At 40.6% G+C, this 26,195-nt stretch overlaps 1 protein-coding gene across 2 annotated transcripts in view; it reads right to left on the reverse strand.

The window, feature by feature from the left end:
- Window positions 1–26,195, reverse strand: part of arfgef1 (ADP-ribosylation factor guanine nucleotide-exchange factor 1 (brefeldin A-inhibited)) — a 197,198-nt gene that overhangs the window by 34,230 nt on the left and 136,773 nt on the right. For both annotated transcript variants that reach the window (XM_034169775.1, XM_034169783.1), the window contains 17 exons: window positions 22,444–22,645; window positions 22,170–22,281; window positions 20,983–21,188; window positions 14,900–14,984; window positions 14,606–14,771; window positions 11,596–11,747; window positions 11,384–11,512; window positions 11,141–11,299; window positions 10,362–10,506; window positions 10,147–10,237; window positions 8,330–8,370; window positions 8,023–8,192; window positions 7,300–7,451; window positions 5,126–5,298; window positions 4,842–5,002; window positions 4,159–4,289; window positions 177–306 (listed from right to left, as the gene is read on the reverse strand). In XM_034169775.1, the coding sequence (XP_034025666.1) occupies window positions 177–306; window positions 4,159–4,289; window positions 4,842–5,002; window positions 5,126–5,298; window positions 7,300–7,451; window positions 8,023–8,192; window positions 8,330–8,370; window positions 10,147–10,237; window positions 10,362–10,506; window positions 11,141–11,299; window positions 11,384–11,512; window positions 11,596–11,747; window positions 14,606–14,771; window positions 14,900–14,984; window positions 20,983–21,188; window positions 22,170–22,281; window positions 22,444–22,645 (2,405 nt within the window). The remainder of the gene's footprint in view (window positions 1–176; window positions 307–4,158; window positions 4,290–4,841; window positions 5,003–5,125; window positions 5,299–7,299; window positions 7,452–8,022; window positions 8,193–8,329; window positions 8,371–10,146; window positions 10,238–10,361; window positions 10,507–11,140; window positions 11,300–11,383; window positions 11,513–11,595; window positions 11,748–14,605; window positions 14,772–14,899; window positions 14,985–20,982; window positions 21,189–22,169; window positions 22,282–22,443; window positions 22,646–26,195) is intronic.

Below are 26,195 nucleotides of genomic sequence, written 5' to 3' on the forward strand. Positions count from 1 at the left end.
AAACCAACAAACAGCAACCAGGATTGCCAGGGACTGTATTCTTGCACGCTTGCATCCATCATGTCGAATCCACCCATCAGCAGTACTTGCATGAACTTGTATCAAAGAGACGGATGGTAAAAGCAGCTGTTTGATGCAGCAGGTGAAACAAGTGTCCAGGTGAGAAATTAGTGTACCTCAGTCTGCTGCTCAGGAAGCTTCATGTTGTCAAAGATCCTGAATACAATCCTGAACAGATCCTGCCACCAGTGCTTCTCAAAGGTGTGCCCGTAGGTCTTCATCACTTCAAACATTACTGTCAGCCCCCTGGGGAAAGCACAGACAAACATATTTTTCTTGTGCCGCTGTGGCAGACATCTGTTGTTTTATAATATCTCAATGTTGTTTTGCAGTGAGAACATTCACCTAAAATATTTAGGGTGGTAGAACTTGAAATAAACTATGAAGCAACAGAGTTTGTTTCTCTCTTTTTTCATAAGAAAAACACATTTTGTGTGATTGTAAATGTTGTCTTTGGAAGATTATGCAAATGCTTACACCAAGAGAAGATTTTTTTTTTTTTTTTTAGTTTTCAACTTGTTAACCACAAGTTTTACTTTTGTGTATTCTTTCTAATCATACACTCTGAGCCTCTACAGACATAGGCCCTGTGTACATATCGCGTGTCTGTTTCTGTTTCCGTTTTTTGTTTTTGGCAGAAAATTCACCGAGAGGGTACCAAGAAACACTGTATCCCAACAACTCAGCTCAGTGCATTCACTGTTCCTCAAGGGATTGGTTTCCAAGACAAACAGAGCCAAACCAATACAGGATTTTTTAAAACTGCTATATATTTGACATCTGATTTCTATATTTGATCATTCTAAAATCCAATATGCTGACATATTGAATGATATTCTTTTTCTCCCCACAGACCGGGTAGCAAGATTTCCCCTAACATTTATGTTGTATAGTTTTTCTAACAATTCCCCACCAAGATAACATGAAATCACGCAGTTTGAAATGAAGTTTTTTTTTTTGTTTGTTTTTTTTTTTAAAGTGACGCAGTGATTCATATTTCATTAGGGTGATATGAGATAATGGCCCCTCAGTGCCTGAAGAAATGGGCCATTTTCTGTATATGATGGGCTTGTTTCAAGCCTCAATGGGCCTTTGTGGAGTGAAATAAATCAAAATAAATAATTCAAGATTGATAATGTTTTCCAATCTATTATAGAAACTACAACTTGAGCCAATTTAAGTTAACTATGATGCAAATTTCACATTGTGTTATTTTTGACATCAGCTGATGTTCGACATAGGTCATAAATTATGTTTAAACGGTTAAAAACATTAATATTGGCTGGACAATATTGCCTTGTATCAGTGAAAATTTGGATGTCTAGATACTTCTTTTAAACTCTGATAAGACTGAAATGATGGTTCTTGGTCCAGTGAGACATCTGCATCAATTTCACCAGTTAACACTTAGCCTAGGCTCGTATGTCATACATCTCACTGACAAAGTGAGGAACCTTGGGGTAATTTTTGATCCTACATTGGCCTTTGACTGCCACATTAGAACTATTACAAGGACTGCTTTCTTTCACCTGCGAAATATAGCGAAGATTCGTCCCATCCTGTCTATGGCTGATGCTGAGACCCTGATCCATGCGTTTATCTCTTCTAGATTGGACTACTGTAATGTTCTATTTTTGGTTTAACGCAGTCTAGCATTAGGGCTCTAAAATTGGTTCAAAATGCTGCAGCCAGACTTTTGGCTCGAAAGAAAGCTTGACCACATTACACCCATTTTGGCATCCCTTCACTGGCTTCCTGTCCCAGTGAAATCAGATTTTAAGATTCTGCTACTAGTCTATAAAATTGTTCATGGACTGGCAGCTCCCGACCTAGCTGACCTAATTAAACCTTACGTATCGGCCCGGGCTTTGCGTTCTCAGGGTGCAGGACTACTTAGCGTCCCTAGGGTGAAAAAGAAGTCTGTGAGTCTTAGCGCTTTCTCTTATCGTGCCCCTGTTCTGTGGAATGATCTCCCTGCATCAATAAAACAGTCAGATTCTGTGAAGACTTTCAAGTCCAGACTTAAGACGCACTTATTTTCCCTTTTGTATGGCTAGCATACTGGCATAGTATAGTTCTACGCTTTTTACTCTTTTAATTCATTCTATTAGGAAACGGAGCATGCCGCGGCCTCAACTCTACCTAAATTCTGGGTCTTTACAGAAGCTTAGAGCTAGTGGTGGCAATCACCTTAGTATTTCCTGTTTTTCTTGTTCTTATTGTCTAATGCTGACAAATTATACTGTATTTCTTGTCTTTCTGATGCCTGATTCTGTTTTTTCTCTCTGTTTCAGGTGCAGCTCCATCCAGAGATGGGTGTGGTATTTGTGCTGGAGACCCTCCTGTCCTGTGCGCCAAAAACATTTCCTGTATATTCATTTTGTGAATTGTTCTGTAATTTATGTCTGTAGCATGGTCCAAGCAGAGTGTCACCCCTTTGAGTCTGGTCTGCTTGAGGTTTCTTCCTCAGAGGGAAAAACTCCAGCTTTTGTTGGCTTCTGGTTTATTCTTCTCTACAAGAGTCAAGACAGAAGTCAGACTACCAGAGCAAGAATTTTAGCTGAGGAAGCTTCTGTGATTTGAAGCGAAACGTCCTCACGTCAAGCAACCCAGTCCAGTCGAAGACTCAAGCTTCTCTACTTCCTCAGAGAGAGTTTTTCTTTACCACTGCTTCTGTGGGGGTTAGAAAGGTTAGACCTTACTTGTGTGAAGCGCCTTGAGGCAACTCTGTTGTGATTTGGTGCTATATAAATGAAAATAAATTTAAAATTAAATTGAAATTATAAAGCACTGTGACAAAAAGCACTCACCCTCAGCAGGAAGACAGCATCTGTGCAACCTACTATCACTGGTAATTTTTTATTTTTATTTTTGTCTCTATTTTAAAATGGCAAGAAGAAACTTCGTTCCATCCATGAGAGTGACAAGATTTGCTGAATCTGACTGATCACCTCAAAAGGCGCTGCAGTGACATCACATCACCTTTCTGAAAAGTTCAGAGATTTTCAACTTAAAGGGCTTGGAGCGGCCACAAAAATGCGTACTCTGTAAAGAAGATGCTGTGTGCGCTGCTTTTTTCTCGAGGCAGTCACATATGTCCACACATGCGCCATTCACATTTAAAACAATTGAAAATAGATGCTGCCAATCATGAAAAAATACTCTATATGGACACAGTGCCTAATTCCTTTTAGATTTTCCTGTTTTCACTTGGGATGCCCACAACCGATCTGGTATAGTTCCACATGTTAAATTGTCATCTTTTACGGCGGATGCCATTCACAACATAACTCTACATGTACATGAAAAACACAGCACAGGTTGGCTTGAAACGCAGACATTCTTGTTAGGAAGTAAATACTTGCAGACACCATGCACCAACACAGCCAAATGCAGAATTTTGGTTGCTTTGAGCAACACATTGTTTAAGTTTGCTATAAGACAACAGAAAAACAAAACAATGTCAGTTTAGAAGGTGAAGAGAATTAAGAACAGAGTTGCTGCATTGGGGCATTAGTTAAATCAATACTGGTCAGCTGACAAAATAAATACACAGATCCATGACTGTATACTGTACACTGTGTGACTGACTGGTATATATTTAAACATTTATCAAATAGAGAGAAGTGAGGGAATGCACAGTTAGGTGAAAACATTTTTCATGGTGAACTACGTGGGCATCAATAGGTGTCAAAATACCCTATTTAATTTTTTTTTGCTAGGGCATTACAGTGGATTAGTGGTTAGCACTGTTGCCTCACAGCAAGAAGGTCCTGGGATTACATCCCTCCTGGTCCTTTCTGTGTGGAGTTTGTATGCTCTCCCTGTGTTTGCCTGGGTTCCCTCCGGCTTCCTCTCATTTTGAAAGACATGCACTTTAAATTGACTGTAGGCGAGGGTGTGAATATGTTTGTCTGTCTATATGTGGCCCTATGAAAGTCTGCTGTCCTATCCAGCGTGTACCCCACCTCTCACCCTATGACTGCTGGGATAGACTCCAGCACCCCCATGACCCTTCATTGGAGAAAATGGGCATCAAAAATGAATGACTGAAGGAATTTGCTTTGCTAATGCAAGTCAAAGTTGGCCTCCACCTACCTGGTCCTGACATCCAGTTTACACCGGTTGATGATGCAGGAAAGTTCAAAGAGAATAGGGAACCACCCCCGCACCCACACACGATCTTCAGTTGCTACATTCATGTCATCACTGGTGTAGTCCTTGAATGCCTGCCAGAGGAATGAGACAGAAAAACACCATGACTGATGTGCTGTTGCTCCCTAGAGACAGAATTAAAACTCCTACACGAATGCACACTAACATATTGTATACACCCTGATGCGTACTACGTGATCCCCACCCTCCCTAAAATGCAGACGCTCTTGTCTGTTTAGGAGTTTGTTGCTGTAGGATTTTTGTGTATGCTTTGCCTGCAGTGCTTTAAGATACACTAAGCAAATGGGAATATTGACAAATTTAGTTCGCTCACACACACACACACACACACACACACACACACACACACACACACACACACACACACACACACACACACACACACACACACAGCATATAAAATCTGTCATATTCGTGAATAACTAGTGCTATACTAAAACAAATTTTCATCCTCATTAATATGCATATCCCCTAAAATCAACTCAGCTTGTCCACTCCCCACATGAGTATCAAGTATCCACCACGTATTGTTTATGACTAATGGTGGTTGCCAGAGAAATCACTCTTTGTGAACATATAGTATGGATATGGGATGCGATGCTAACCTGTGGTCTCTCAGAGACATATTTGGCGCAGTGTCGGATCAGGCGGATGGCTTCCATACTGGTGTCTGGGAAGGAAGCATTACAGGCAAACTCGGACAAACACTTTACAGCATCCTGGAAGGAGTCGATGGTGGCAGCAAAGTGCTTTTCAAATACATTTGCTGGGAGATAGAGAGGTGGAGGCAGGATGATTAACAAAAAAAGGGTGAAATCCAACATCTGTATACTGGATGTCATTCAAGAATCTTCATGACACAAAAATGTGTGCACATGCATGGACTTACTGACGATGTGGCCGGTGGTCTGGAAGGCCAACTCGACAATGCTCTCATCCTGGTCAGAAGCAGCCAGGTGGAAAACGGAGAAGATGTTCTTCCAGCCAGAGCGGATGTTGGCAGCCTGGGAGTTCACCATCTGAGCTATACAACGTACCACCATGTCCCTTATGGTGGGAGACCTGAGCAAGGGGTGAGACAAGTCAGTGACACATAGGGATGGGGGGAAAAAGCAAATAATGAGGGAAGATAGAAAGAAAGACAAGAATTACAAAAACGAGTCATAACAAGGAGGTGCAGAGGGAGAATTGTGAGTCAATTAAAAAGTGGCAAATTCATCTCTTCACTGATGTCAATTAGTTTTAAAAGCTCTTCATAATGTTCTCAAGCAAAATCATTATCCCAGCAGCAGCTGTCTTTGCAGCAGTTGTTGCCATAGCGAAGAGCTTTCCTAATTGTTCAGTAGTTATGAATGAGAGAAAGTCTGATTCTGCTTACAGCTCGTACACACACAGTGGAGGGCAGCATGAGAGAGTCTAAAGGATACGCGGCGCTGCGGGCTTTATGTGGAGGAATGCCACCTCCTCTGTGCTGAAGCTCTCAGCCCTTCAATCTGTGGGAGGACTCACACTGCCACTATTCTTTCATATCAATGAAAAGTGTGCCGCAGTGAAACGTTTTTCCATCAGACGTACTGCAAAGGCACGATTCCTACGGGTCATTTACAAGAATAACAAATGAAGGGGAGGGGGTATTTTATGTAAATTCATAAACAGTGTATGAAAGCATACCACAAGCAGAAGCAGGGTAGTCAAAATACCAGCTTGCGGCTTGTCCATGAGCAAAAAAACAAAAACAGCAACATAAGATGCAGAAGCCTGCAATGTGAAATTCAGGCCCACATCCACAGAGCATATTTTCTGAGCAACAGCATCATTTTACAATTGCTTCAGATGAGAATGCGCACATCTAGCAAAAAAAGAGATCAGCAACCAGTGTTTTCTTTCCCCACGGTGCGCCGTGGTTTGTTTGTTTTTTTGGTGCAGTCGCTCGGAGTGCTCCAAGTTGGCAATATGTTAACTTTTCAGAAAAGTGCAGCTATTGTCACTGCAGCATCTTTTCAAGCAACAAAACAGATAGGGCAAAACCTGTGATCCTGACAACCAAGAAAACAGGAGAAGCATTAGCATAAGCTTGAAGTTAGCTGTTTATTGTTGCCGTAAAAATAAAAGCCACAAACAGCATTTCTTTTTAAATAAAAATGCTGGGATGAAGCGCTCCTCAATGATCCAAAATCCAAAACTTGCACTGTTCTTAATTTCTCCAATCACAGCCACAGATTTGCCACAGAGTGCCATACCATTTGTATTCCTTTATAACTGATGTAAAAATCCAAGACATATTCAGTGGCTTGGAAATGTTCATGTATACATTCCCCTGATCTGTCTGAAGAAAACTGGCAATAAAACTCATTATTTACGTGTGCTATACCAAATTACTTATGCAACCCTATCAACTTTGTTTTATATATTTCTTAAATTTATGCAAAGCTGCAGAGTTTTGCTTTGAGTTTGAGTTTAAGGAGGATAATTTTAGAATTTTTATATTGAGAAGCCTGAAATACTTTTTGTATTTGAAATGTATTTTTAAAATGTGTGAAATACCAAGCGGAGGAATATCTTTTCAAGGCACTGTATTGCCAAATGGTCTGACAATAATGCAGTTTCAATGGTAAATGGACTGCATTTATATAGCACTTTTCCATCTGAATCAGATGCTCAAAGCGCTTTACAATTATGCCTCACATTCACCCCGATGTCAGGGTGCTGCCATACAAGGCGCTCACTACACACTGGGAGCAATAGGGGATTAAAGGCCTTGCCCAAGGGCCCTTAGTGATTTTCCAGTCAGGTGGAGATTTGAACCCATGATCTTCTGAACTCAAGCCCAAGCCCTTAGCCACTAGACCATCACCTCCCCAATAATGCAGTTTCAATGAAGTGCAAACAAATTCAATGTGGGATATAACAGTTAAGTGTGGGGACAGAGCAAAAAAAATATCAACTCTCATGGAGGCATTCATGTTTTCAGGTGGTTTGAACACGTGCTGTAAATCATACAATTCCAATTTGTGATTTTCCAGTTAGGGGAATGCAGTATAAATGTAACGCTTCTCCTTTTACCTGTTCTTTTTCATGATGTGCTCAAAAGGTCTCAGAAAATCCTTTTGGAATCTGAAGTTTGCCAACTCTCCTTTCTCTAAAAACTTCATGGATAGTTGCCTGAGAGAATCCACTGCAAAAATGGCAACGTCTTCATTTGAATTACAGCCAACCTGAAAGGACGCAGAACACATTTCATCACGGCTGGCTTTATTCAAAGCAGGAAAGTTATGCAATTCATTTATCAGATGGATGGGAACTGATAACATTTTACTGATATTGATGACATTATCATTTTTGCCCGCCGGTCATATTCTTTTTTTGATTCTCTTGTAACTTCATGATGAATCCTCTGTGTGATAAAATTAAGGCCAAGAGGATTTCAGTGGCAATGCAACCAATTTCCTGGTTACTAGATCCAGAGCTTGACATCATGAAGTTACATCTCAAATTAAAACACATGACCTTGCAATGCAGAACTGCAAGATAGACATGCTGGCATTAACAGACCACATCACAGTATTGTATTTGTTACTTGTACACACAAACTTATTTTATAGTTTGGTGAGAACCAAAGTGTTGTTGAAGGATGTGTCCTTGACACCAAAGTCTCCAAAACCTTTTCCAGCAACAATATGTCCATCAGTACCAAGACAAACACTGGAGGGAAGTTGAAAAGAATGAAAACTCTGTAGCTCTTTCTGTCCCCTCTCAACTCCCTTTGGGGAGCCAAACTCGACCCACCTTGTTGAAATGATCACCAATGACCTCCCAGATCCTGGACCACTGTAGTCTGATGCGTCCCATGTTGTAGTAGGAGATCTCAACTATTTTTTGTAGGCTGAACATGCGTGGGTGTGTAGGTGAGGCCAGCTCATCCATGGACACAGCACACAGCCAGCGCACAAAGTCAACTGACAAATACATAGAAGATGTTGCCAATGAGCAGAGAAAATGAGGTTTGTACGAGTGAGTAATTCACAGCTGTTTAAAATAGACACAATGTACCCATTTGTTGGGCAACATTTATTCTCTATGTAGGCAAACTCACCTATTGCATTACCATCAAGTCTTGTCGAACCTGTGAATATCCTAAAACAGGACAATAGCATCATATTTGGTCAAAATCTGCATTACAATGACAAGATATTAGAAACTACAAATATACCTTTTAAGAACTGGAAAAACATCAACGGGGCAAGAAAAATCTCTGATGCGAATATAAGAAGATTTGCAATATAAAAACCCACTTATAACCACGTTTGATACAGTATTTAACTAGAATGTGTGTGTGTTTTGTGGTTAGTGGCATTTGGAACATCAGTGTGTTACTCCATTTTGCTTGTGTTAATAAACTGGCAGGTCTCTTTGTGTGTGTCTGTCTATACTCCTCACCTAAACCGTGACACACCATTGTAATATATCTTGCCTGGAATACTGTAATATAGTGTGTAATATAAATGATCAACAATCATCTGCTCATTATATCTGAGCAACACACAGTGATGAGCAATAACACACTTCACATTTTAATTTATTTTGTGATTGTCCCTTGTCACCCTGGTTTTCCACAACAGATCTGGTACAGATCCATATTAGTATTTGGCGCAAGGATGCCTTTACTGATACAACTCCAGCTTTACATGGAAAGGTATGCTCACAGCTACTTGCGACCTCCCAGGACCTACACTGCCTAACCTTCTAAGATCTAATGGGATCAGATGTGTTCAGAGTGACATGACTGAGAAAAACCATATACTTTACATAAGAGATGGAAGAATATGAAAGATTCAGACAAACCTCTGAACAGCCCTATAATAAAAAACCTGACTCATCAGCTTATAGGTCACGCATCATGCACTAATGTCTGCCATACTGCTGATTAATTATTGCCCGATCTGCCATTGGGTGTTTTCTTTGAGGTTTTCTAAGAAGTTCTTATGATTTAAGACTCAATCCCAGACTTGAACTCTGTATCTGGTTCAAATATCAGGACATCAAGTCATTAGTCAGTTAGTTCTTGTTCTGTTGCCATTAACCTCTCATCTGTGTGCTGAATTTCTTCCTGCACAAAAGCTATTTTTGCATTGTAGCATGTCGCTACCACGTAATCTAGGAATTTACAGTGTGCTGGCATTTTAAACTATTCAAAAGAACAAGTCAAAATGATACAAAGAACTGGAATTCCTGCACCAACAACCTCTGTGAACAAGATTAATTATTTGGGGTATGATGAGATCTTGTGCCACGCAATATGAGGATATTGCTTATTGAGATGAGAAGCTCTTCAGAGCACAGCAATAAAATAAAAACCCCTGCACATTAAATTCAAACTAATAAAAAAAAAAAAAAGGAAATCTGCATTTGTGTCACTATCTCTGGCCCCACCCTCTTTTCCCCATCAAGGTTACATTTTAGTGACAACATATACATAACTTTACTAAGCACTGGACCAATATTCCCAATGAGAAATTGTCATGGCTTAAAAATTTATAATACAAAAACAATTAAAAATGGGGTTGTGTGGTGGTGGGGTGAGGGACACTGTATAGCAGGGGTATTCAACTGATTCCAGAAAGGGCTGAGACGGTGTAGGTTTTCTTTGCAACCACACACTCCACCAGGTGATTTCATCACTGATTAACATCACTTTGAGTAGATGGAATCAGTTAATCAGTGAAATCACCTGGTGGAGTGTGTGGTTGCAAAGAAAACCTGCACCCTCTCAGCCCTTTCTGGAATCAGTTGAAGAGCTCTACTCTATGGAGTAACTTAATTTTGCAGCATTTGTTTTTCTTCAAGTGCCACACTGAGCGTTTTGGAAAATCAGTTTTCTAAACACACCAGCAGCTGAAAGTGAAGCTTTACCTGTCTACAGCCACCACCACACTCTGAGAGCTGGTCTCTCCAATGGACTCCTGGATGCTGGCGATCTGCTTACGGTCCACTGTCCCTCCAACTGTGAAGCAATAAGGATTCAAACATTTAAACACATCAGTCAAAATCTGCAGCTGCAATGGACAAGAACACAGCAGGCGGCTGTGGCTTTTGTTTGCACCCAACATATACAAACAGGTGCGTACCTAGACCCAGGTACTCGTCGTTATTCTGCTCTTTTGTACTTGCAACGAAGCCCTCTTTTCCCCGCACTGTCCCTGAAATGTAGCGCGCCTTTACTCCTGTACCAATCAACTGAGCGAGCTCCAGCTGGCTGATGCACTTCATGATCTGAATGGAGACATAAAAGTAGCATGTATAAAAACAAACAAGAACTGACCAGTATGTTTCATAGTCACTAAATTCCACTGGTATCTGTAAAATATGAACAAATCTGACACCTGTGAGTGCAGCAACGGCTTCTGTATCAGACCTTTTTTCTCCTCATACAATGCTCTTTTTTTAAGTACACTTTGGTTTTCCTATTGCATTCTTAGTTGTTTTTTTTTTTTTTTTATATAACTCCAGTGTGTTAACGTTCATTGCATCTTGCAGGAAAGGAGGAATTAAGGACACTGATATGAGAAAATAAAATTTTTAAGACTACAAGGGAATGCAAATGCCAAAATAATTTTGAGCAAAGTTTGTTGTTGTTTCAGCTGCTCCCATTCATTTGGGGTCGCCACAGTGGATACAGCCAGATCCGCATAGGTATTTGGCACAAGTTTTACACCAGATGCCCTTCCTGACGCAACTCCAGTTTTACCTGGAGAAACACACACAGCCCCTGGTGCTCCGAAGAGGTCTCCCATCCAAGAACTAACGAGGCCGCACACTGCTTAGCTTCTGTGAGCCAATGAAATCAGACGTATACAGAGCAGACTGGTTGCTTCGAGTAAAGTTACTGACAAACAGAAAAACAAACCTCATGCCAAGAGTTTCCCAAGTAGTTTCCATCAGTGTGAGCCACAGTGATTAGGGTCTTGATGGTGTCTATGTTCTTCTGCTTCATTTCTGAAATGCCAGAGCTGGCGGTCAGCAGGGTGAACCTGGCCAGGGCCTGCACGTAGGCATCTCTCTCCAACTGGAACAGAGACAAAAAAAGCCTGTCAAAAATAATGTAGAGGAAGAGATTAGTCTCGAATCCTCCAAACTGTGACTGCAGTACCTGTATGGAGAAAATGCAAGCTATCCTGATGGCGCAACGAATTCCCTCGAGGCATAGTGAGGCCACCTCAGTGTCGTCACAGTCCTGAAGACCCACGCTGAAAGCGGCCAGGAAGGGCGTCCACGCCAGCTTAAGAATGATAAAGCAGACAGGGAATCAGTTTCTATGTCTAACAGTACGCCTGTTCATAGGTGAGCATGCGCTCGTGTTACCTTGAACATGGGTCTGACATGCTCCAGGTGCGTGGCGCTGGTGAAGGGAGCCTGAACGTGGCTGACTGCCTCCATCAGAGCTTTAGCCGTCTTGGCCATCTGTTCCATCTCCACATTATAGAGGAGACGCCTCTGCTTCTCACTGGCAACACCTGAGAAAGAAAACACAAATTTAAAAACAATTATGATTTTAGACCAGTGGTGTCCAAAGTGTTCCAGAAACGCACAAGAGGGTGCAGGTTTTCTTTGCAGCCACTGACTCCAGCAGGTGATTTAACTAATTAACTCATTCCATCTGCTCAAAGTGATGTTAATCATGAAATCACCTGCTGGAGTCAGTGGCTGCAAAGAAAACCTGCACCCTCTTGGGTGTTTCTGGAACACTTTGGACACCACTGTTTTACACCCTCCAAAAGAAAGAAATTAATATCCTGCACCTTTTATAATCTAAAAAGCTCTGCTAAAATGAAGCAGAAAAACTGAAGGGAAAAAATGTGAATAATGAAATTTCAAGAAGCTTCATTTGCATTTCTGAAAAACTGAACACAAACATGAATAAATCAACTAATTCTCTCTGGTATACGGTGCATCCAGAAAGTATTCACAGCACTTCACTTTTTCCACATTTTATTTTACAGCCTTATTCCAAAATGGATGAAATTCTTTTTTCCCCTCAAAATTCTACACACAATACACCATAATGGAAATTTCAAAAATAGTTTTTTGTTTTTTTTTTTGGGAGATTTTTGCAAATTTATAAAAAATAAAAAAGGTAAGAAATTACATGTACATAAGTATTCACAGCCTTTGCCATGAAGCTCAGAACTGAACTCAGGTGCATCTTGTGTACACTTAGCGATCTGAATGGTACACCACCCACGTGTGAGCTTGACATTCAGATCAACAGCTGAGTGTACACATGATCTGACGGGCCTTTTCTCCTGGACAGCCTGTCGATGTGCGTGCTGTGCGGCCGCTGCAACCCCTCACAAAGGCGATATATGTTTTTATGCATTTCCACGTGAGGACAGCATGCACATACTTGTGACCTCAGACTGGGGCAATAGTTCATCTTTCAGCAGCACAATGACCCTAAGCACACAGCCAAGATATCAAAGATGTGGCTTCAGGACAACTCTGTGAATGTCCTTGAGTGGCCCAGACAGACGCCAGGCCTGAATCTGATTGAACATCTCTGGAGAGATCTGAAAATTGTTGTGCTCTGACTTTCCTCATCCAACCTGATGAGGCTTGAGAGGTGATGCAAAGGGGAATGGGCAAAACTGCCCAAAGATAGGTGCACCAAGCTTTTGGCATCATATTTAAGAAGACTTGAGGCTGTAATTGCTGCCAAAGGTGCATCAACAAAGTATTGAGCAAAGAGTGTGAATACTTATGTACATGTGATTTCTTACTTTATTTTTAATAAAGTTGAAGAAAAAAAAACTTTTTCTATGTTGTCATTATGGGGTGTTGTGAGCACAATTTTGAGGGGGAAAAAATTAATGTACTCCATTTTGAAATAAGGCTGTAATTAAAATGTGGAAAAAAGTGAAGCTCTGTGAATAATTTCAGAATAGTTCAAAAACAGTTCTGGCAGTGCTTATAGTACCTGAATGTGTTCCAATGAAAAGACTGTTGTAATTTCTTTCCTTTCTATGATTACTATGTGCTAACTGTAACCTTATCTGAAGGTGACTCACCAGCACAGACTTTTATCACCCACCAGCCAAATCTCATCAGTGTTGCCACAGTTACTTTGAAAAAGCAATCCAGTTACTGATTACTGATTACTCCTTGAAAAAGTAACTTAGTTACTTTACTGATTACTCAATTGTAAAAGTAACTAAGTTAGATTACTAGTTACTTTTTTAGTTACTTTCCCCAGCTGCCGACAACAACCCACGTCAACATGACAATGATACCTGTTTTGCCAAAACTCACTTTATAGTCACCCTTTCTTGACTTCAATGAAAATAAATACTTGTTTTATAAAAAGTAAAATAAAGACCTCTTTCTTGACCTCATATTTAACTGTTGACAGCACTGTAACAGTAAAACTTGCAATTTCAAACCTACATTGTTTATAAATGTAACTTAAATTCTAACATTTTTCTAACATTTAAATTCTCTCTAAACATTTTACTTGTCGAAATTATTGTTATTTTAAGTAGTATTAGTAGTTGTAGTAAAAACAGCTTCAAAACTGGACCTTTAATCTAGGGCTGTTGTAGGGGGGGGCACATCCCTCCCCCACGCCCCCATCCCATCTGGATTCGCCCCTGCTTTGGCGTTTGAGCACAAAGAATGGATAACATTTATTTATGCAGAAAACAGGACCAGATTTACAGGTAAGAAAGTTTTATTGCGTTTTCACATCATGTGGTCCTCAGAAAGAGAGTTTAGGTGCATTTGAGTGGAAAATAGTGTTAGTTGTTGACGCGTCGCCGAGGATCAGCTGTTTTTAACGAGACGATACGGAGCAGCTCAGCTCAGAATTCTAAATAAAGGAGGAAAAAAGTATAAAAATGTCTTCGTAAAGCTCAGTGCAGGTGTGCTGATCACCGCCCTTTAAGAGGTGAGGACGAGTCGAGCAGCTGCAAAAAAACGCGGATGAAAAGCTCACAGCTCGCTTAAAGTGGGACGTTCAGTGGAACCCCGACCCCCTGCCCACGGACCAAGTTTAATGCTGCTATCGACCCACAATGAAAAATAACAGTAACGCACAGTGACATGGAGAAGTAACTGTAATCTGATTACTGACTTGGAAAGATTAACGCGTTAGATTACTCGTTACTAAAAGAAGTGGTCAGATTAGAGTAACGCGTTACTAAGTAATCACTGAATCTCATTACTTTATATTTGATGAAACTCTGATAACTCCAAGTCTAATAAAAAAAATAAATCAGCACAGATAACTGGATAATATCCCGTATTAATAACATAAGGAGATTCAACACAACACGCGTCGAATAGAACCTGCGTCTCAGCACACAGCAGTGTGACTCACTCTGCTTATTGGATTTGATGGTGAGCTCTTTCGTTTCCTTCATGGCGATCTTTTTCCCCGCAATCTCATCATAGATGGCTGAGAGATATTCCTCAGGTAGATCTTTGCTGTCATTGATGCCTCGGTTCATCTTGATGTATTGCTCTTTTGTCATTTTATTCTTCACCTTCAGAGACAAGAATGAGGACAAGTCAAATGCTGCTAAGATGAATTGTGCTGCACTGATAAAGAGAATGGCTGCTGTCACAATGACTTCCCAAAATGCTGCTGCCTAAATTTGGGCAGTGTGCTGACCTGTGGACTGTGAAGATCCGTTGTCAACATAATGATGGAGTAGGCAAGGACATACGCGGTGTCAGCACTGGCAAAGAGCGTTTGTCTGAAGAATATAGAGAAAAGAATATTCAGTGATTGGAAATCTATTAAAAATTAGAGGGTCGGCTGAAAGAGTAGCAAGTTGACTTTGGAATAACAATGCTACATCAGTGAAGCAGACTGTGCATTTATTTGTACTCTTTTGGTAACTGCCTGTATTGCTTTGTTTCTCAAATATTGCATCATTTGGCATTTTGGAAGATACCTTAAATTTTAGCAGTATTGGGGATAATACATAGCTAGAAATCAGTGAGCAAGTTCACATAATGGTAACCCCTTCTCTGTAATACCAGATGCTTGTCGTGCAGCAGATAAATGAAACACTCTTTTAAATTAAATAGTTTTTATTGTTTTGAATGTTTGATGTCTAAAGTAAAGGTCAACCCTGTACAAACTGAAATTGACACATTGTCACCATTTTTCCTGTTTTTACCCCATAACTCCATATCATAGAGAGTCTAAACTATATGTTTTTGGAATCTTTATGATCAGACAAATAACGTGGCATACATTTCAATATGATTGGAGCATCTTTTAAATTTTAACCCCTGAGTAATTCTTTACTGACCCCTACCTGACCATGGTAGGTGCTTATCTCATCGTTTGAAAGATTCTTCTGTAAATATTCTGTTATCTGCTGGACTACTGCTTGTATTATGTATCATGGCAGGAAAGCGTCTTTGATAAAACGTCTCAATTAACAAGACGGCCAACCTCTGTTCATGTAACTGACATACAGTAGTGTTCAGAATAATAGTAGTGCTATGTGACTAAAAAGATTAATCCAGGTTTTGAGTATATTTCTTATTGTTACATGGGAAACAAGGTAAAAGTAGATTCAGTAGATTCTCACAAATCCAACAAGACCAAGCATTCATGATATGCACACTCTTTTTTTTTAATATATATATATTTTATTTATAATTTTTTCAAATAATACAAGAAAACACACAAACAAACAAACAAGGTTCAGATGCATGACAGTTACAAATGATTACAGATTCACAATGTCAAAATAATGCAGAAATGGACCCCAGATTAAAAAAAAAAGATGTCCATTGAACTAAGACGGAGTTTCTCCATTTGAATTATGGTCATCATTTCACTGCCCCAAAGCTGAAATGAAGGAGGAACAGGGGACTTCCAATCTCTCAGTATCAGTCTTTTAGCAACCACCAATCCAAGAGGAACAGGGGACTTCCAATCTCTCAGTATCAGTCTTTTAGCAACCACCAATCCAAGATCCAGGGATTTTCGAATATTGGCATGATATGCACACTCTTAAGGCTATGAAACTGGGCTATCAGTAAAAAAAAAGTAGAAAAGGGGGTGTTCACAATAATAGTAGTGTGGCATTCAGTCAGTGACTTCATCAATTTTGTGGAACAAACAGGTGTGAATCAGGTGTCCCCTATTTAAGGATGAAGCCAGCACCTGTTGAACATGCTTTTCTCTTTGAAAGCCTGAGGAAAATGGGATGTTCAAGACATTGTTCAGAAGAACAGCGTAGTTTGATTAGTTTGATTAAAAAGTTGATTGGAGAGGGAAAGACTTATACGCAGGTGCAAAAAATTATAGACTGTTCATCTACAATGATCTCCAATGCTTTAAAATGGGCAATAAAACAGAGATGCATGGAAGAAAACGGAAAACAACCATCAAAATGGATAGAAGAATAACCAGAATGGCAAAGGCTCACCCATTGATCAGCTCCAGGATGATCAAAGACAGTCTGGAGTTACCTGTAAATGCTGTGACAGTTAGAAGATGCCTGTGTGAAGCTAATTTATTTGCAAGAATCCCCCGCAAAGTCCCTCTGTTAAATAAAAGGCATGTGCAGAAGAGGTTACAATTTGCCAAAGAACACATCAACTGGCCTAAAGAGAAATGAAGGAATATTTTGTGGACTGATGAGAGTAAAATTGTTCTTCTTGGGTCCAAGAGCCGCAGACAGTTTGTGAGACGACCCCAAACTCTGAATTCAAGCCACTGTTCACAGTGAAGACAGTGAAGCATGGTGGTGCAAGCATCATGATATGGGCATGTTTCTCCTACTATGGTGTTGGGCTTTTATATCGCATACCAGGTATCATGGATCAGTTTGGATATGTCAAAATACTTGAAGAGGTCATGTTGCCTTATGCTGAAGAGGACATGCCCTTGAAATGGGTGTTTCAACAAGACAATGACCCCAAGCACACTAGTAAACAAGCAAAATCTTGGTTCCAAACCAACAAAATTAATGCCTCGCAGATGTGAAGAAATCATGAAAAACTGTGGTTATACAACTAAATACTAGTTTAGTGATTCACAGGATTGCTAAAAAAGCAGTTTGAACATAATAGTTTTGAGTTTGTAGCGTCAACAGCAGATGCTACTATTATTGTGAACACCCCCTTTTCTACTTTTTTTTTTTACTAATAGCCCAATTTCATAGCCTTAAGAGTGTGCATATCATGAATGCTTGGTCTTGTTGGATTTGTGAGAATCTACTGAATCTACTGGTACCTTGTTTCCCATGTAACAATAAGAAATATACTCAAAACCTGGATTAATCTTTTTAGTCACATTGCACTACTATTATTCTGAACACTACTGTATATGATGTAAAAAAAAGAAGAAGAAGCTGAATCATGATCTCTTCCAGATGTTGGCCTGGAATTATTTTCCTTTATGCTCATCTTTATATGTTGTGTTGCCAGTGTTTGATAGTTTCATTGAAATCCATGAAGTGGTTTAGGAAGAGTTGCACTTTTGAAGTCATCATACATTCTAATGCATCAATTAAATGCAGATTGTTTCTTTTTGAAGACATTAGACCAGAATCTTGCATTATGCACATCTTTATATGGTGTGCTACTTCTGTGCAAGGTTTTACTGAAATCCACAAACCAGATGAGGAGGAGTTGCATTTATGAGGGCATCATCATATGATACATCAATAAAACACACAATTCCAGTGATGTCCCCTTGAAGATACCAGGCTGGAATTATTTCCCTTCATACACATATCCACATGGTGATCAACAATTGTGTGAACTTTCATAGAAATCCACCAAATAGTTTGGGAGGAGTTACTGCTTCCTATATAGCCCAAATTCTTGTTTGCAAGGATTTATAATTGGAACAAATGTAAGATTTCAGCACCAGGAATGCCCAAACAAACAGCTACATTTTAGCAGAGTAAGGACAGCCTTAAAGATGACTTAAAGACTGGCTGGAAATGAAAAAATGTGCCCCCCATGTTGATGGATGATAGGTAATTGAATGTCAATGCTTTAGTAAAGAAGCTTGAATCTTCGACTGGACTGGGTTGCTTGACGCGAGGACATTTCGCTTCAAATCGCAGAAGCTTCCTCAGCTAAAATTCTTGCTCTGGTGGTCTGACTTCTATCTTGACTCTTGTAGAGAAGAATAATCAGAAGTCAAACGCTGGAGTTTTAAACCTAACCAGAACCCTCCTACCGAGAGGCAGACTGCTATAGGCTAGTAACTAAACAATAGCTCTAATTAGCACCTATTGTGTTCTAGTTAGCACCCTCCTAGCACCCTAGTTAGCACAGGGCAGCTGTCCCTCCTAATGATGGGACGGACCCTCTCCTGATGGCTCCCTTGACAACTCTGCTGATATACGTGAATGATCCATTACCATGAACAAAAGACTGAAAATGCTTTGACCTGAATACCCCATTGTAAACATGGGATAAAGCGTGTCTCAGACCCCCTCCTCGGTTAAGGCTGGGTTTCAAACGTTTCACAAAGAATGCCTCCTTGACCCCTCTCTCCTCTCTGGCTAATATTTTAACTTCCTTGTCCTCAAATATGTGGTTAGTGTCTTTAAGGTGGAGATAAACTGCAGACTGAGGTCCACTGGCATCCTCTCTGCGGTGCTGGTATAGCCTTTTGTGTAAAGGTTGCTTAGTCTCACCTATGTAGTGTTCGTTACAGTTTTCCTGACATCTGATAGAATACACTACATTGCTCTGTTTGTAACTAGGGTTATTTAGGGTGAACTAATTTCTGTCTCAAGGTGTTAACTGCTAAATAAGGGAGAGACACTCCTCTTCTTCTTGTCTCCGTCTCCTGTCTATCTGGTCTCTTTGTTCTCTGGGACTTCTGCACTTTGTCCAGGGACCATCGTGGGTACCCACATACTGTGAGGGCTTTCCGGACAAGTTGTTGTTCTTTAGCCCTTCCCTCTGCAGTTGTGGGCACCTGTAGGGCTCTGTGTTGAAGCGTCCTGATCACCCCGAGCTTGTGTTCAAGGGGGTGGTTTGAGCCAAAGACCAGATATTGGTCAGTGTGAGTTGGTTTTCTGTAAACCCCTGTCTGGAGCTGCCTGTTCTCTCCAATCGTAACATCACAGTCCAAGAAGGCTAAATGGTTGTTTCTGGCATCCTCACGTGTGAACTTGATATTGGCGTCCACCGAGTTGATGTGTTCTCTAAAGTCCTCAACTTCCTGTTGCTTGATTTTAACCCATGTGTCATCAACATATCTGAACCAGTGACTGGGAGAGATGCCCGTGAAAGATGTCAAGGCTGTCTTCTCCACTTGCTCCATGTACAGAATGGCCACAATGGGGGATACCGGAGACCCCATCACACAACCATGAATCTGCCTGTAGTAATTCCCCCTAAACAGGAAATACGTGGTGTTAAGACAGATCTCCAAGAGTTGGCAGATGTGGTCTGGTGTGAGTTTGGTTCTTTCAAGTAGAGACACATCCTCCAGCAGTCTCTGCCTCACAGCTGAGACGGCCTCAGCGGTGGGGATGCAGGTGAACAACGAAGTCACATCAAATGACAATTGTTTCATCTGCCTCCAGCTGCAGGTCCTTGATCTTGTTCACAAAATCTTGTGTGTTCTCCACATGGTGGTCTGAGTTACCCACTAGAGGAGCCAAAATCCACTTGAGGTGCTTGGCCAAATTGTACGTGATGGAATCTGTGCTACATACAATAGGCCTGAGTGGCACGTCCTGTTTGTGGATTTTGGGCAGTCCATAGATGCATGGAGGTTTTGGAGGTAGCTAATGATTTTCTTCTTATAGCCGCTCGTGGGGTCTCTCTTCAGACGTTCGTATGTATTGGAGTCACTGAGCAAGTTGTTGATCTTGGCCTCGTAGTCCGATGTGTTCAGTTGTGAATGTCAATGCTGTTTGAATGTTACATAGTAAAGAATATTGAGCATATAGATCATAGAATGTCAAAGGCTTCTGCACTTTCAGAGCCCAAGATAACAAAGAAACCAAGCTTTCAGGGTCATGGGAGACACTGGAGAATTGTATGCAGATTCAGATAATGCCATTAATTATTTCCCAGAAGACTGCCCCTCCCTGAGCCTGGTTCTGCTGGAGGTTTCTTCCTGTTAAAAGGGAGTTTTTCCTTCCCACTGTAGCCAAGTGCTTGCTCACAGGGGGTCGTTTTGACCGTTGGGGTTTTACATCATTATTGTATGGCCTTGCCTTACAATATAAAGCGCCTTGGGGCAACTGTTTGTTGTGATTTGGCGCTATATAAAAAAAAAATTGATTGATTGATTGATTGATTCTCCATCTTTCGTATTCTGAGAAACCAACATTTCTCAACACTGCACCCAGTGAGACAAAATTTCAAACATTCTCGAAAAATACTGATTTCTCAGAATACAAAAGATCGGAAACCACACCCTGCTTTTTCTGGGTCAGGCTCAAAACCTCTCAGTAGCCCTTCGTACTGTATATATTGTAGTATATCTGGCATTGAGAGCTTTTTATACCATCAGGGAGAAAGCTTTGACACCAAGGAAATACAAGCACTGCAACACTGTCAGAAGAAGTGTGTGGTCCTCAAAACAGCACTACATACGTTGAGAAACAACCCACACATGGTTTCATGCCACACTGACATCAGGGCTTGCCTGTGAATTCTTGAACAAATGTTTCTACAAACAAAACAAACAATGCTGGCCCTTTAAAAGAAAAAAAAAAAAAATCATACCATCAACAGATCTTAACTCACCCCTGATTGCATTCCAGATATCTTGCTGCAAATTTTTCCATGAGTCGATCAATCTTCTGGGCCTCTCCGGGGAGCCGAAAGCCCTCCAGAAACATTCTTAATGCAGACACAAAGTCTTTGCCCTGGAAATCCATTTGGTCCACGTAGGCGTACATCACCTCTTTGTTGAAACGGTCATTGTCCCCAAGGAACTCTCCAACTTGAGTCTAAGCAAATAAAAGAGAGGTCAAGGTAATTGTCAGTATTTTTAAAATTTATTATCACACTAATTATGAACCAAGCATTTGTCATAGTATCCAGACAAGCAGAGATGCTGCTCGTCATGTCACTTTATTTGAGACTGATGTGTACATATACACGGCTTTTGTTGTTATTGTCACATGCAACACCTTCACTGTTTACCACTGTTAGGGCCAAAGGGCCATTCTAGCAGTGTAGATTTGATGTTATGGTTTTGTCAAGGCATGAAATGTTAAATGAACTACATTTCTGTAGCATTTTTTCATTTGAAGTAGATGTGCAAAGTGCTTTACAATGATGCCTGCCATTCCCTCATTCATACACATGCTCACACACCGACGTCGGCATGCTGCCATGAAAAAGGCTCAACTATACACCGGAGGCAATGTGCAGATCAAGGACCTTGTGCATGTGTTTCTAGCCACATGCCATAAAGCAAAGCTGCGCAAATCTGCTCCTGGAGGACACCGGCCCTGCATGTTTTCATGTCTACCTGCTCTACTCACACCTGAATACTCAATTCTGGTGTTTCCCAGCTCCTGATTGGCTGAACACACCTGTCAGAGGTAATTAGCTGTGGGCAGAGCAGGGAGAGTTAATAAACGCTTTAATACAGTGATAACAGTAGACACTCAAAACCAGCTGTCCGATCAAGGCCAAGGCAGAGTGCATGTCTCATGAGACTTTACATTTACGCAACTTCAAGGTCTCTATTAGAGGCAGTTGATGGCAGTGTAATGCTATTAGACAGTCTGCTTTTCTCTGTGGTATGAGTTATTTTATTCATTTATTTGGAGATATTTTCCAATTTCACAAGCACTCTATTGATAATTAAAGTGTGAGATGAAAAATAGAAAAAGCAAAAGTAATTTAAAAGTGGAGGAGCATGACTGAGCTTCTTTACAGTTACAACTGACAAGTCAAATGCCAACAGGGAAACTTCTTACCGAATCAAGTCTCTCTTCCTGGTGCAGGAACTGAGCAAGGTCCTCTGGAGTTGTACCCAGCATGCCTTGCTCTTGAAGGTACTGGATTCCTCGCTTTGGTTTCTTGTTGAAACTGTAACATTCAAATGTGGAACATAGTATGTCTGTTATTAATCAGTTATTAATCAATTATCAGTTATTAATCAATTATTAATGTGATTAATAAATTAATCACAGACATTAATAACTGAATAATACACATTAATAATAATAATGTTTAAAAGCAAAAACTTACAGGTCAATGCCCTGTTCGATGATCTCTTTTTGCTGTTTGAGGACCTCAAATTGCTCTGGGTTGTCAGTGCCCGACATCTGAGTGCTGTAGCTGCCGATACCAGACGAAGCTGTGGAGTCCAGCGAGTTAATACTACCATAGCGGTTTATGGTCTCAGGAGCTTTGGGCTCAGTGTTTTCCTGCTCTGATGGCTTTTCTTGACCTGAGAATGAAGGAAAAAGTGATAAAAGCAGACAGAATGGATGATAAATGTGTGTGATACTAAATCATTTCTGTTGTTGTTGCTGTCCTGTGCACCAACAGCATTTCCTGTATATTCATTTTGTGAATTATTTTGTAATTTGTGTCTGTAGCATGGCCCAAGCAGAGGGTCACCCCTTTGAGTCTGGTCTGCTTGAGGTTTCTTCCTCAGAGGGAGTTTTTCCTTACCACTGCTGCTCTGGGGGTTAGTAAGGTTAGACCTTGTGATTTGGCGCTATATAAATGAAAATAAATTGAAATTGAAAGTTGTAGGTGGAAAGCCTATGAAATTCAAATTCTCATTAAATTCAGTTTGTAATTCCCTCAATCAAGTGGACTGTTTTCTCCCCTCTTGCATCAGATATTTTCCCCATTAACTGTTTACTGATTATCTAATGCAGCCATTTCCAAACTTAAAAAACATCAGGGCCCACTTTGAAATCTGAAAATCATTTGAGGCCCACACAAACCTTTAATTACAATTTTGATTGACACTATAAGCTGAAGAGTGCATACACACACATATATATACTCAACAAAAATATAAACGCAACACTTTTGGTTTTGCTCCCATTTTGTATGTGATGAACTCAAAGATCTAAAACTTTTTCCACATACACAATATCACCATTTCCCTCAAATATTGTTCATAAACCAGTCGAAATCTGTGATAGTGAGCACTTCTCCTTTGCTGAGATAATCCATCCCACCTCACAGGTGTGCCATACGAAGATGCTGATTAGACACCATGATTAGTGCACAGGTGTGCCTTAGACTGCCCACAATAAAAGGCCACTCTGAAAGGTGCAGTTTTGTTTTATTGGGGGGGGATACCAGTCAGTATCTGGTGTGACCACCATATGCCTCATGCAGTGCAACACATCTCCTTCGCATCATCCGTGAAGAGAACACCTCTCCAACGTGCCAAACACCAGCGAATGTGAGCATTTGCCCACTCAAGTCGGTTACGACGACGAACTGGAGTCAGGTCGAGACCCCGATGAGGACCACGAGCATGCAGATGAGCTTCCCTGAGACGGTTTCTGACAGTTTGTGCAGAAATTCTTTGGTTATGCAAACCGATTGTTTCAGCAGCTGTCCAAGTGGCTGGTCTCAGACGATCTTGGAGGTGAACATGCTGGATGTGGAGGTCCTGGGCTGGTGTGGTTACACGTGGTCTGCGGTTGTGAGGCTGGTTGGATGTACTGCCAAATTCTCTGAAACACCTTTGGAGATGGCTTATGGTAGAGAAATGAACATTCAATACACGAGCAACAGTTCTGGTTGACATTCCTGCTGTCAGCATGCCAATTGCACGCTCCCTCAAATCTTGCGACATCTGTGGCATTGTGCTGTGTGATAAAACTGCAGCTTTCAGAGTGGCCTTTTATTGTGGGCAGTCTAAGGCACACCTGTGCACTAATCATGGTGTCTAATCAGCATCTTGGTATGGCACACCTGTGACGTGGGATGGATTATCTTAGCAAAGGAGAAGTGCTCACTATCACAGATTTAGACTGGTTTATGAACAATATTTGAGGGAAATGGTGATATTGTGTATGTGGAAAAAGTTTTAGATCTTTGAGTTCATCTCATACAAAATGGGAGCAAAACCAACAGTGTTGCGTTTATATTTTTGTTGAGTATACGTAAATGCTATGCTTTGTCAGATAAAGAACAGCAACAAAAGAAGAAGAAAAAGAAAATGAACAAGAGTGTTTATTGTCATTGTACATAGATGGATGTACACAATGAAATGTATACTTTGCAGATATAATCAAATTACTAGGACCAGTGGGCAGCCATATTCAGGCACCTGGGGATCAACCTCAGATGTAGAAATGCTACCTTGGTCAAGGACAGGGAAAGGAGCAGACCCTAATATGAATGATCTAATGTTAGTAGGATACCAGAGTGCCCAGAGGAAACAAACATGGAGAGAACATTCATACGCCACACAGAAAGGAACCCAACCTGGTGGAATTAAACCCTGGACCTTCTTGCTTTGAGGCAAGCACATTAACCACTGAGCCATTGTGCTGCACTTTAAATGTCATGGCTCTTCTTTTAGCTTCTATTATTATTAGTAACAGTAGGAGTAGTAGTAGCAGCAGCAGCAGTATTAATATAACAATAGCACAAATAATAATAATTTGACATATTAAAATTTTCAAGGATTTTTTAATGATTTTTAATGGCCTCTCATTGCCCACCTCCAGTACCTTTTTCACACACCAGGAGACTGAAGCCCAGAATTAGGGCATCACCAAACTAATGCACCAATTTTCACAAAGAAGTCAAAAATTAAATATAGCCATTAATATTTTTACTTACAAAACAGGGCGAACCAAAGAAAAGTGCATTACTTTTTGTTTTAAAAGTTAACGGCACTAATTTTCAAGAAAATCCATGAGTACAATGAAATAGTTGAAGACTTCCTAGATTAATTTCCATTACATGTTTAGGAAGATCTAAAAAAAAAAAAAAAACGGGGGGGGGGGGGGGTGGAGTCAGGAAAAATGTAAAATACTTTTAAAGACTGAATCATGTATTTACTTAAGGAAACAAGTTTTCACAAAATTTGGTGAAAATGTTGGAAATGCTCGACAATGTACACTTTTTTTTTAAACATAAAAGTGACCAACTAGGAAATATGTAATTTAATTGAAGAAACAGCGAGTTCATAAAACCTATTTGACAAAGCTTGCTGAAAATGCTTGGTATGGCCTGGCCTCCAATTGGGTACTATTACATTTAAAGGTGGAGTTAAGAAATGCAACATCAGAGCATTTTACAAATGAACCAATTCCCATGAAACCTGGTACAAAAACAGAAGCAAGTCCTGTGCAGGCCCTGAAACCCATTCGTGCAGGTGCTTATCTCTGAATTCTGTGTTGTGAAGTAGATGATAGTCTACCACTCCTCCTGGCAGGGACACCAGCCTGATACAAGTTACTTCCCCAGCCAAGGCCACAACCATTTACAGCTGGGTGGACTGAGACAATGAAGTATCCAAAGACACAGACAGGTAGTGTGAATGAGAATCAAATCCAGGTCCACATATTGGTAACCCAACTCCTTATTTCCTGAGCTATGTACCTGCTCTGCATAAAGTTGGGTCTAAACTGTAGAAAGCTGTGTGTGTGAGTGATGCACAAACAGCAGCAGAGCCAGGAAATGTTGGCGCTGTTTTTTGCTCTATTGTAAGGAGTGGCTTTTCCCTGGCAGAGGCATCCGATGTGATGTGTTTGCCTCGAGCTGAAGTGATTGCTTGCAGAGACTCAGCTTGGAGACTATAAAAATTAGTTACTGAGAGACACAGACTTCAATAACTACAAGGCAAAACTGTGACACAGAAGAAAAATACCTGAAATCCATCTTACAAATTGTTGTTGGCAAGGAGGGTACACACAGCTCACATGATTGCAGCCTAATGTACTGCTAAGAATGTGCATAGAGCATCCACAGAGAAACACACAGCAGGTGCAAGACATCATGGAGATGAGGACATC

The sequence above is a fragment of the Thalassophryne amazonica genome, chromosome 1 (assembly GCF_902500255.1).
Source record: "Thalassophryne amazonica chromosome 1, fThaAma1.1, whole genome shotgun sequence".
Lineage (NCBI taxonomy): Eukaryota > Metazoa > Chordata > Actinopteri > Batrachoidiformes > Batrachoididae > Thalassophryne > Thalassophryne amazonica.